The 13,184-nt window shown below is 46.6% G+C and overlaps 1 protein-coding gene across 3 annotated transcripts in view; it reads right to left on the reverse strand.

Annotated features, from left to right (window-relative positions):
• Window positions 1-2,353: 2,353 nt before the first annotated feature.
• Window positions 2,354-13,184, reverse strand: part of LOC119181053 (uncharacterized) — a 95,191-nt gene continuing 84,360 nt past the window's right edge. For 2 of the 3 annotated variants that reach the window (XM_075875363.1, XM_075875362.1), the window contains 5 exons: window positions 9,368-9,490; window positions 7,790-7,956; window positions 7,237-7,382; window positions 3,534-3,758; window positions 2,354-2,934 (listed from right to left, as the gene is read on the reverse strand). In XM_075875363.1, the coding sequence (XP_075731478.1) occupies window positions 2,795-2,934; window positions 3,534-3,758; window positions 7,237-7,382; window positions 7,790-7,956; window positions 9,368-9,490 (801 nt within the window). In that variant the 3' untranslated portion in view covers window positions 2,354-2,794. Of the gene's footprint in view, window positions 2,935-3,533; window positions 3,759-7,236; window positions 7,383-7,789; window positions 7,957-9,367; window positions 9,491-13,184 lie in introns of those variants that run through there. The other variant, XR_012886492.1, reaches the window with a different exon arrangement.

Genomic DNA, 13,184 nt, shown 5'->3' on the forward strand with positions numbered 1-13,184 from the left:
GAAAATAATTTTTGATTCGCAAAAAAATAGAAAAAGAACAAGCAATACCGAAACCGAAACCCGTCAAAACCGTTTGTCACCGTCATCAGAATCAACCAAGGTAATACTACGATCGAGAGGTCTGACGTTACGCTCGTCAATTACGTCATCCGACGCAGACGCCAGGTGGCGCGAGCGATTGCCGGAAGTTCAAAACTTGGTTGGTTGCGCTTAACGCCACCAGATGGCACGAATTCTCCCGGCCACCCAAGTTTATGCCAGCAGCGATCGGCTAAAACGCTTACGCTGTTAGGGTCAATGTATGGCAAATCGTGTACGGCCCACAACGCAACACCACTCACCACCCATCGCACGCCCACCAACACGGAAAAGGAAATCGCACGCTTAACAAAGGAACAGCCGGTCATACGAACACAATCCATTGCAGGCAGGGACACGCTGCAGTAGCAAATCAATTCCGTCACTTCCGCTCTGCAAAAAATCAACGTCACACACACAATGTTGCCATTAATTCTCGCAGTTAAGCGAGATGAACATTTGGAGGGAAGCTATAAAACTAACTTGAAAAGTGACTGCGAAACTCTCAAGACTGCAATTTGGCATAAATGGCGCAAACTTGCAAATGAACGTACCCAGTGACTTTCGTTGAGAACAAACAAACTGGCATCGGAAATGTCAACCTAACGAATGCGCAGAATATATGTTATGGTCCCAGCAGGAATCGAACCAAAGCATTCTGCGTGGCAAACAAGTATTCTACAGAGCCGCCCCAGGTCTCGGAACTACTTTGGAAAAATACTTTATGGAGTAGTGTAATGCTGGTGAAATGTAAGTTGTGGTTGTGGTTGCAGTGACCATCGTCTAACTTTATAAACCTTATACATGCACTGCAATGACAGAGGCGTAACGTCGGGTTAGCGTCAATTCTACTTAAGATCTATCCACTGCAGTTTGTCTATACGTACCACCCCGGGCCACCGCCCTCGCAAGCACAAGCGCTACATTTCAGCTTACCTCCTCTGGTGTTGGCAGTGGTAATACCCATGTCGCTCTAGTCATCCTTAGACAAGTGTAAACAACGATATATTAAACTTGTGCGACTGTTGGACATCCATGTCCGTGCGCATAACATTTGTGTTTAGCGTCATTCCATAACGTTTCGCCAAACAACGAAAAAAAATTCACACCATCCTCCGAATGTTTCGCATGACATTGATTCCTGCAGGTATACGTGGGATCTGCCGTATTTTCGTCGTTAACATCTCCACGAGCTCCACCTCTGCGGACCACGAGGTACACGGTGCTCGGCTGCTGTTCCGAAGGTCACGGGTCCGAACCCGGGCCGCAGCGGTCACATTTCAATCTATAGGCGAAGTGTACTGCGCTATGTTAGAGTACGTTAAAAAACACCAATTGGCCGAAATTTCTGGAGCCCTCCGCAACGACGCCCCTCACAATCATATTGCGGTTTCGGGACGTAAGATCATAGGTGTTATTATATTAACATCCCCACGAGGGAGAGTTAATATCAGAAGAATGGCTAGTTGGGCAAGTTGGTACTGATGCTACAAGTGTACTGCGCGAAAAACAGACGGATACACGAACTGTACTGCGTGTATCCATCTGTTTTTTTGCGCAGTACACTTATGCATCATAAGTGTACTGCGCAAAAAAAAAACAGATAGATACACGCAGTACACTTCGTGTATCCATCTGTTTTTTTTGCGAGTACACTTATTATGCATAAGTGTACTGCGCGAAAAAAAACGGATATACGAACTGTACTGCGTGTACCCGTCTTTTATTTTTGCGCAGTACACTTCTGAGTTATCTCCGCGCGACTCGTTACCAGCCAACAGGAGAATATGCTGAAACCAAGGTATATTTCGACATCTGTCACGTACACCAAGAATTCTAACGCTTCCACTAAGTGAGATAATCACAACATTCAAAGAAAGTTTTAGATTACAGTAAACCGCACAGACACGTTCAGGTATTCATTTTTTCCCAAGAACTAGTCGTGAGTGGAATTGCCTATCACCCGATGCTGTACAGTGTCCAACAGTTGATTTATTTCTACATGCTCTCAATAGCCACTAATCGTTTTTTTTTTGTACAGTCATGCAGCCCAGAGTTACGCAATGCTTTTATTTTTCAGTCAGCAAAGCTATGCCATTGTTGTAATGTTTTTCTTTAGTTCTTCTTAAATTAATTCAAAAGTGTTGAATTGTAACCACTGTCAGTATGCTGTGTGATGTCAATTATGTTTTTTTGTAGTAAACGTTTCTGTATGCCCATTCCTGCTTAAGACCTGGTAAACAGGTCATAAGTATAAAATAAATAAATAAATAAATAAATAAATAAATAAATAAATAAATAAATAAATAAATAAATAAATAAATAAAGTCCATGCAAACCTCGACGCTGAGCCCTATATGTACAGCCCCGATAGTGAACCTTTCCTTTGTGGGTCTCGTTCAGACGGCGATTTCACACTCGCACATCAGAATATATTTCACGCGCTATTCCGAGATGGACTATAGGGTGTAATTAGCGAAAGGGGGCGAATATCAGCGACGATTAATGCCAACGACCAAACGGCCCTTCTTCGTGATTCGATGTACGGCTGAAGGTCCGAAATTCACGCGTTCACGCAAATTTTACGCCAGATTCCGACAAGCACGTATTCTCTTCCTCGCACGTATACATAACACCGATTTTTTTTTCTTTTCGCGGTGCCTGCCAGCAGTGCACTGATTTGATGAGAAGGAGGCAGGTCGGCGTATTTATTGCTTCAGCGTGATCCCTGGTCGGCCACTTTGGCGGAGCCGGTGTGCTGCTTTTTGTGCATCATGAACATCAGCACGGCGGCGATGATGAACACGCTCATCAGGCAGGCAACCACGATTCCCGCGATGGCAGCCGTGCTCAGCCCTGGGCAGCGCAGGAATGAAAAATTATAAACAAACGTCAGTCACCATCCTCAGATTCAACCTCCGTACTACTAAGATCGAGAAATTCAACGTGACGCACGTCAATTACGTCACCCGACGCAGACGTCAGGTGGCCCGAGTGATTATAGAGAGTCAACGTGAGATGACATGGCATGACGTAGTTAACTGACGTCAGTTGGAAAGTGTCATCAGGTGGTGTCCTGAGCCCTTTCTTATCATAGCACAATTATCTACTGCCCTCAGATGAATCACTTTTTTTTGCTTCTTGTCAATCCTTATTTACGGACTTTAGGGAACCCATGTTTACGGATTTTCGATCGCAAGCTCTCATCTTCCCTTCCAGCCGTTTTCGATACTGTAAGTTATAACTTGAGGCATCCATCACATAACCAAAAAGTGGCAATACTGACGTCGTTATTGCTGGATGCTTAATTTGAAAAAACATTTGTCCCTTTGCTTCCTGCATCATTAGGAACAAGTTCAACAGATCACGTCGGCTTATGGTACATTAACCCTCCCGACTAAACAGCTCTAGCACGTGATTGGGTACATAGCTGAAGGTCCCCAAGAAAGTCGTACCGTCCTCGACCTCGAAGACGGTGAAGGATCCGGTCGAGGAGGCGAGGCAGGTGACCTGCCTCTGCTTGGTTCCGAGGGCCGTCATGTCCCGCTGGGTCCACTCCTCGTCCCGCTCGTGCCAGCGGAAGCAGCGCAGCACCATGCCGTGCACGCGGGACTCGTTGCCCGTCTGGCGCATCTGCAGGCCCAGCGAGTCGCGCAGGGACACGCCCCTCACCGCCTCGCCTGGATGGAGCCAGTGGAAAACGGATCGGGCCGGTTGGGAAAGAAAGAGAGAGAGATAAATAGAGAGGAAAGGCAGAGAGGTTAACCAAGCTTGGCTCGGTTGGCTACCCTACACTTGGGGTGGGGGAAAAAGAGAATAATAGAACGGAAAGAGACAGAAAAGAAGTGGAGTAAGAAAGAGAAGCGTAAATAGTCAGCTCGAGACTACACAGCACGGCCTCGCACAGTTCTTTCACAAGCAGTCGTGAAGTTTGGTGGTCCTTAAAAAGTACAAGAGGGCTTTCGTGGCTTTGCGCGTATGGGAAGCCGTCGGCCAAGGTCGCAGGATCTTCTCTTCTGTAATCGACCGTGAATCCAGCTGACAGAGCTTGGCTTCCATAATACGTCGTTCGGTCTGGTATGCTGGACAGCCAGTTGGGAATAATCCTGTTAAGATAGGCGGCTCGCACTGCCAATTAAGGACCCTTAAACATCCCATTAAGACACGAAGGACGAGCGCGTTACTCTCATAATGTGGAAATATGCGAGCGCACAAGGTAGAAGGAAAAGCACTTGACAGGAAAGAGCGTCTTTCCTGTCAAGTGATTTTCCTTCTACCTTGCGCGCTCAAAATCGCTCAGCTCGCTTCATTGTCGCTAATTACTCCCGTACCGCTAGCATCTCATCAATTAAAAATTCTCTAGACCTTCCTACCCTTTCTAACAGGAGGAAACAGGCCCGACTCTGTCTCTTTCACAAAATTTTTTTTATGAATCCTGAAATAAAGGGCACATTGTTCTCGTCACCTTCTTACGTTTCATCTCGCATCGACCATAACTTCAAAGTCCATGTGCCACTCTGCCATACCAACATATACTTCCACTCCTACGTGCCGAAGACTTCATCCGAATGGAACCACCTTCCTGCCTCCATCGCCAGCAACCCTGATCATGCATCATTCAAGACTGCCATCTCTAACTTGTAACCACTCCTCTCTGTAACGCCGCAAATGGCATTGAGAGTATTTAAATAAATAAATAAATAAAATATATTTCCACATTATGTTGTACCAACTGGCCCAGCAGATTCCACTTTATTGCGTTACTCTCACTGCGTTTCAGGTCTTTTCTGCAGAATCCGTGACGCCAGCAGCCCAGTCGGCACTGCTGACGCCAGCAGAAGCCATCTCTACCAGGGTGAAATACGTGGCGCTGTTTCTGTCTCGTCTTTTTTTCTCTTTGTCAACCTTGCGCCACGTATTTCAGCCTAATATGTACCAACTAGCCCGACATAACGTATTGTCCAGCTCTATCAGCAACTCCAGAAAACACTTAGTGTGCTGGCAACACTGGTAAAAAATAAGAATAAAGGTGGCCCCGTTTCACAGGGTCAACGCAACACTTTCGCTTGGCGCTGTGCTGAAGTTTCTTGATTGCGGCGTCACATGGCGTTGCTTCGTCGAAGGTGTGCTGGTCATGGACCGCCTCATTCTCACCGGCATACATGATTACACAGGCGATTTGATTGATTGATTGATTGATTGATACCTGAGGTTTAACGTCCCAAAGCCAACATATACGATTATGAGAGGCGCCATAGTGAAGGGCTCCGAAAATATTGACCATTCGGGATTGTTTAACGTGCACCCAAATCTGAACCCACGGGCCCACATCATTTTTGCCCCCATCGAAAATGCAGCCGCTGAATCCGGGGTTCAATCCCGCGACCTGAGGGTCAGTAGCCAAGCCCGTTAGCCACTAGACCACCACGGCGGGGTGATTTCACAGGCAAAACAGCGGAAAGAATCGCGCTGTGTGCGCAAACATTGAGCCTCTTCAGCGAACCACATCAGACTTACTTCACGTTTAATGACCTGTCAAGGGAGCGCGAGGTTCAAGAAATCGAATGCTCAAACAAGTGCAGCGGGCCTCTCCGAAAGGTGCTAGCACTTTGCGCTGCGTAGCTACTCTGCTAAAGGCAAGCAGCCCCCCCCCCCCCCTTCTCCTCCTAACAGTTTTCGGGGTAACTGCGCTGTGACTCGGGCTGCCGATTGCCCCTATCCCATTGAGTTCCGTTATTCCATCAAAGCTGAATACGCGTGCCGTTCACTTGATTACAAAAATGAGCGATGCCTGGGCCAGTGTATCTTAGGATAAGGCAAATCTATAGTTTCGATTGTAATAGGAATGCGGCTTTATTTTTGTTCGCCAATCTGTGTTATTATGTTTCTAATCAATAACGTCATGTGCTTCCAAACACAGACTCTTGTTCGTGTTGGCAGTAGTTCATATTGAACGCAGATATATGCACGCACACGCACGCTACGAATGCACGTACATGATATATATACACACGAACATACATACACACACCTTACGCACACACGACTTTCGCGCGCGCGTTTGTGTGCGTGTATCAAGACATTGCGAAATAATAAATGTTCGCGGTGAAGGAATACAGCGGCTTAATTTGAGAATGGGTAGCACTACAGCAGACGAGTTTTGTAAAGCGCTTGCCTAAATAATCGAAACTATGCTACGCGCCTACAAAGAAGCCCGAATATTCGTAAACACACACACACACACACACACACACACACACACACACGCACACACACACACACACACACGCACACACACACACACACACACACACACACACACACACACACACACACACACACACACACACACACACACACCACTAAATAATGGTGTACTCATCAAAGAAAATTAAGTCACCGAGAGCGAATTGATTAGAACAAACTACCGTAGTGTCCGTTAAATTCTATCCAATGCGTTAGTTTCTGATTTACGCCGTTCTTCGTCGCGCGTCGTCTGCATCCTTTGAAAAGTGATAGAATGATACGTTGCCACCCTTGCACCGGAATGCCACGCACTGTGGCTCACTGAAGTGGTCTCTGGACATCGCTTCATTTCTTTTTCGGGGTCACGCGCGCGACATTGCGAAAATAAAAAAAAACTATGCGGTCGCTTCTTAACGCGCGTAACGTGGTAACATCTCTTTTCAAGGGTGACCAGTCTGGCGCCGTTTCCAGATGTGGCCGCTAGGTGGCGGGCGCTCATTTGGAGCCACGACACTGACGTAATAGGGAGGAAGCGCTGCGACTCGGAGTTGGTAGAGCACGGCCGGGCTAGAGTGCACCTGCGCGCGCTTGGGTGCAGTCTAGCCCGGCCGTGGGTAGAATGCTTCGATACCCACTCCTGCGCTGCGGGAGCGCGCGCATCGAGGCACCCTAAAGGGTCGGGCGCAACGTAAGCCCCATAGATTCACATAATGGAGAAGCAGGGGGGGGGGGGGGGCTGCAACGAAACCTCGCCCCCCCCTCCCTGGAGGGAAACCCTGTGCCCGCCTGTCTAGTTAATAAAATTAATTCTCTGGGTAAACGTTTCTTGTATGATCGAAGCAGACGGAGTGTTGCTACGTATATCGGCTCCAGGAGCTTTTCCCTAACCGCTACATCGTCAAAAGTACTCACCGGTGTCTGGTGTTCGGAAGGTGACCGAAACGACGGGCGCCATCCGGGTACCCACGTCACTACCGACGAAAGGATTGGTCTGATGCACAGTGACGACGAGCACCACACCTTGGCACATCCGGGAACCACACTTCCAGATCTGGAACCTGTCACGCGAGGGAACATGTAACACGGAAACCACACTGACACTTTCCATTGCGAAAAAAAGACTCGATCGCAATTAGCTCTCGTGCGCAAGCTGCAGACATGCTAGCCTTGAATTTGGAAGAGAAGCTCCCCTTCCCCCTTTTCCTGAGTCCCGCTTTTCACACACAAAAAAAAATGAGAGCACGAACCACTGGACGACAGGATATACAGGTAGTGCTTAGTCTGTCGCTGTCCTGTCATCCTGTGGTTCAAGTTGTTTCTCTTTTTCTATGGACATGAACCAAGTGGTCCAAATGATCAACCTAGCCCTGCTCTTCGAAGTAAAAAGGGGACTCGAAATTTTCCTTCAAGAGGCCCGGAGGGACCCTGTCGAGACATCGTCATTCGCGGAGATGCGTTCCCTCACCTCTCCCATAAGGCCTTGTCGAAGGTTATGGCAACGTCATTTGTTCCAGGCCTGTTCAGGCTTGATATGGTCACCTGATCCCGGTTGAGGAACCGGTGGTGGATGTGTGTCACCTGGTCAGCCACGAAACGGACCTGCTGGCCCTTCGGCAATCTGGAAGCCGTCACCTGGCAACAAGTGCGTTGGCAGATTGACGAGTCACTTCCTATTACATTACAACATTATGCGTTTAGGTAGTTTTTTTGCACTTTTATATTCCATCCCTCGGTGCGCGGTCGTTGAATTCATTCGTATACTCTTACAAAGCATTTCGTCTTTTCTCTTTTGGTGTAAGAGTTCAGCTGGTGCTAACGTGAAGCTACAAAACATTCTGAAATATGAGGCCCTCAACAAGTCATGAAAAACGACACCTACTGAGTTGAAACTAAGTAGATTTGTTATCGCTAATAACAAAGGCGACTGTTAGAATTTTTTTTCGAAAACGAGTCATTTGCCGACATTTGTAGCACATGGTCTATGGTATTTGAACTTGAAGACCAGTATAGCACAAGCAAACGTTCATACAAGGGAATATGTCTTCGTAATTATGACATATGAAAACTGGCCTACGATGACAAGTAGTAACCACATCAAAACGTTATCTGACGAAGGGTGATGTTTGATTGTTGTTTAGATTGTCAGCTGTATAAAACAAAACCTGTTGATGTCAATCACTCCCTGTCATGAGGCAGTGTCTAAGCTTACGTTGTTTTTCGATGTAGCCTTTCCCTTTTGCCCAAGTCTTAACGAAGCAGGACACAGACACGTACCCCTGGAGAACACCTTTATACTCTCCTATCACTATAGACTCTCTCAGTAAAGCTCATTTATGGGCAAGCTTATATAGGCCTTCTCGGAGGATAAAAGGAATACCTCATTTATAGTGGACTGTAGCAAGGGAGCATAAAAGCTACGCCACTGCTTTGGTAGTGCGTTTTTTGTATGTGCGTGTGTCACGCCCATTTACCACAGCCCAGAGGGTATTACGGTGGCGAAAAGCCTCACTTAAAAAATGTACGTGACAACTTTGCTTGGCACTGAATAGAAAGCTACGCAGCCAAGTCATAGTACGTTTCTCTATGGCCAAATCGCGTGCATCCCACCGCCAGTAAAGGTAGTTCCAAAGTAGCGCCCATAATTTCAACGTGAAATGTAAAGTTTTTTCCTTTATTTTCTACGTGGAGCTATTTCAGAAAGGACGTAGCTCACACCAGTCAGATAATCGTATCTTTTTAATTTATTTATTGTGATTTGCGTGTTAGAACGCGTGAGAAAGTCCCGCCTTCCTACGTGCACCTCAAACGCTAGGTGGCGTCTGCGTCTACATGAGACGCTGAAGGTGCGCCTCCGTGACTTTCCACGGCATTGCGAGACGCGCGCCAAAACGGACTACTTCGCGTAGTGCTGCTGCACGCGCAGAAGGTCCGCCTCCGTAGCTTTCCCGTCAGTGCCAAGAAAAGTTGTCGCCGAGTATACACTCCTGTTGCAGTACGTGCAGCACGCTACAAGAACTGTAGGTTCAGCTTCATTATACTATACCTCCTCTATTCTCCTTTGGGCATTCTCGACGTTCCTGCGGACTTGGTCACTGTCCGGGTAACGGGCACTCACATTTCGCGTCAGCAGGTAGACTGCTTCGAGCGTGTCGAAGCCGACGGGAATCTGGATTGGGACCAGAGCTGAATAACCACACGGTCATCGGATAGGGACGATGGTAAATATGTAAAGAGACACGCGATAATCAAGCAGCAGCAACCACATAGTGCAGGTACTCGACAGCGTATATCACGCGAAAGAGAGAAAGAACAACGCACACATTTCAAATTCAGCACCAATACGCCCTTTTCACTATGTCACGGTGTATGCTCCACTCCCCTAGCGGAAACGACGGCAACCATGTTTTAACCTTAGAGGATTACGTTCTGGCGTTACCGGTTGTTTCGGCCTCTACCAAATCCATACCGAAACGGCAGAGGGTACCAGATGAAAATGAAGAAAGCAGGTTAACATTCGAAAAAAAATTAAATGTCTAAAGTATTTTATTACATGAACCATTACGTTAAAGGGGCACTAAAAAGGAACATTGACTTGATTTAGATTGACAAACTACACTCTGAGAACTCTACTGCCACATGTCTCACTGTCATAAGTTTATTATTAGCGGAGAAAATCAAGGCTGAAATTTCATTTTCAAATCTCGCGCCAAAATCTCCATGCATGACGCAGGAAATCTTAAAATGCATTTTCGTTATTTTCGTAGCATAGGCTCGATAAAATTTTCTGAAACTTTGTATGCTAGGTTTGTGATCCACATAGATAACACGTAGAAACCACTATCTCATTATGAGGCACGCACTAGTCGAGGGCTCTGAAAATTTGGACTGCCTGGTGCCCTTTACTGCGCACTGACATCGCACACGTGCCTTTAGCATACTGCCTCCATCGAAATGCGACCACTGGGTTGGGATTGAATACTACACCACCGCGGTGTGGGATGTGAAGAATGCTTACTCAAATCAGAATACCGATAAACTTCACGAGTTCATTCCGCGTCACGTCTTTGCTTGAGCCACATCTCTCCACTTAGGTTGATGTTCCAAAATATTGTTACGGGAGGGCACACAGAGAAATGAGGTGACAGTTGAGATATATTTGCATGACGCCAACCCTAAGCGCAGCGATGGCGTAGTGGTTAGAGCATCCGCCTCGCATGCAAAAGGTCCGTGGTTTAAATCCCGGTGCCACACAGTTCCCAACCGGATAAAAAAAAAACCGCGTGGTGATGGAACTGCATTACGAGGTCTGGGGTGCGGCCTTACCGGCAACCACCACCGGGAACGCACTCCCTCACCAGAGAAGGATTGGCCACCCTGGTGCAGTATCTGGCCACTACCTCCCACATGCATACGTCAAATAACTCACGGCCCTCAGTCCCCAGCAGCTGCGAAGCAACTGACCAGGGCGGCGGTCAGATCTGCAGCGCAGCCGAGGGTGCTAAGAATCTCTGGATCCGGACAGGCCGCCATTGGAACCTGAACTTGGCAACGTTTAACACTAGAACCTTATCTAGTGAGGCAAGTATAGCTGTACTATTCGAGGAGCTAGAGGGTGTTAAATGGGATATAATAGGGCTCAGTGAGGTTAGGAGGACAGATGAGGCCCATACGGTGCTACAGAATGGGCACGTCCTTTGCTATCGGGGCTTGGCAGACAGAAGAGAACTGGGAGTGGGGTTCCTAATTCACAGAAACATAACTGGCAACATAGAGGAATACTATAGCATTAATGAAAGGGTGGTAGGTATCGTAATTAAACTGAATAAGAGATACAAGATGAAGGTGGTACAGGCTTACAAGATGAAGGTGTACAGGCTTACGCGCCTACATCAAGCCATGATGACGCTTCGGTTGAAAGCTTCTATGAAGACGTGGAATCGGCAATGAGTAAGGTAAAAACACATTATACAATACTGATGGGAGACTAATGCAAAGGTAGGGAAGAAGCAGCCTGGAGACCAGACAGTAGGAAATTACGGCATCGGTACTAGAAACGCCAGAGGAGAGCTACTAGTAGAATTCGCAGAAGGCAATAATTTACGGATTTTGAATACCTTCTACCAAAAACGAGGAAACCGCAAGTGGACATGGAGGAGCCCTAATGGCGAGAATAAGAACGAAATAGACTTTATAATGAGTGCACACCCAGGCATCAAGCAGGATGTGGAGGTGGTTGGCAAGGTACGATGCTGTGACCATAGAATGGTACGGTCTCGAATTCGCCTAGACTTGAAGAAGGAACGACAGAAACTGATACGCAAGAAGCCAATCAATGAGCTAGCACTAAGAGGGAAAGTACAGGAATTCAGAGTCTCACTTCAGAACAGGTACTCGGCTCTTAGTGAGGAAACCAACCTTAGCATAGGTAACCATGAATGATAATCTGACAAGTATCATTACGGAGTGTGCAGTCGAAGTTGGAGGCAGGGTAGTTAGAGAGGACACTGGCAAGCTTTCCCAGGAAACGAAGAATCTCATTAAGAAGCGTCAAATCGTGAAAGTCTCAAGTACAACAGACAAAATAGAACTGGCAGAGCCTTCGAAGTTGATTAATAGGCGTAAGGTATCCGATGTAAAAAGGTATATTATGGAGAGAATTGAACACGCTTTGAAAAACGGGGGCAGCGCCAAAGCAGTGAAGAGGAAACTTGGGATAGGCGAAAATCGGATGTATGCACTAAGGGACAAAGAACGCAAAATAACTACCAATATGGATAGGATAGTTAAAATAGCGGAGGAGTTTTACAGTAGCCGGGACAACCACGACTGTGTTACTATAAGAACTAGCAGTAACCCAGATGACACCCCACCAGTAATGATAGAAGAAGTCAGAAAAGCTTTGGAGAGCATGCAAAGAGGCAAAGCTGCTGGTGAGGATCAGGTAACATCAGATCTGCTGAAAGATGGAGGACAGATTGTGTTAGAAAAACTAGCCACCCTGTTTACGAGGTGTCTCCTGACGGGAAGAGTACCAGAGTCTTGGAAGAACGCTAACATCATCTTAATATATAAGAAAGGAGATGACAAGGACTTGAAGAATTACAGGTCGATTAGCTTGCTCTCTGTAGTATACAAGCTATTTACAAATGTAATTGCTAACAGAGTAAAGAAAACATTAGAATTCAATCAACCAAAGAAACAAGCAGGATTTCGAACAGGCTACTCAACAATCGACCACATTCATACTATCAATCAGGTAGTAGAGAAATGCTCAGAATATAACCAACCACTATACATAGCCTTCATAGATTAGGAGAAGGCGTTTGATTTAGTAGAAATATCAGCCGTCATGCAGACACTGCGGAATCAGGGCGTCGATGAAGTATATATAAACATCCTGGAAGAAATCTACAGGGGATAAACTGCTACCATAGTGCTTCATAAAGAAAGCAACAGAATACCAATCAAGAAGGGTGTAAGGCCGGGGCACACAATCTCCCCAATGCTATTTACCGCGTGCTTACAGGAGGTTTTCAGAAGCCTAGAATGGGAACAGTTAGGGATAAGAGTTAATGGAGAGTACCTTAGTAACCTGCGCTTCGCCGATGACATTGCATTGCTGAGTAACTCAGGGGACGAATTGCAACTCATGATTACGGAGTTAGTAAAGGAGAGCAGAAAGGTGGGTCGTAAAATGAATCTACAGAAAACGAAAGTAATGTACAAGAACCTCGGAAACGAGCAGCGCTTCGAGATAGGTAATAGTGCACTTCAAGTTGTAAAAAGACTATGTCTACTTAGGGCAGGTAATAACCGCGGAGCCGAACCACGATATTGAAGTAACTAGAAGAATAAGAATG

Source organism: Rhipicephalus microplus, chromosome 10, assembly GCF_043290135.1.
Source record: "Rhipicephalus microplus isolate Deutch F79 chromosome 10, USDA_Rmic, whole genome shotgun sequence".
NCBI classification, from domain to species: domain Eukaryota; kingdom Metazoa; phylum Arthropoda; class Arachnida; order Ixodida; family Ixodidae; genus Rhipicephalus; species Rhipicephalus microplus.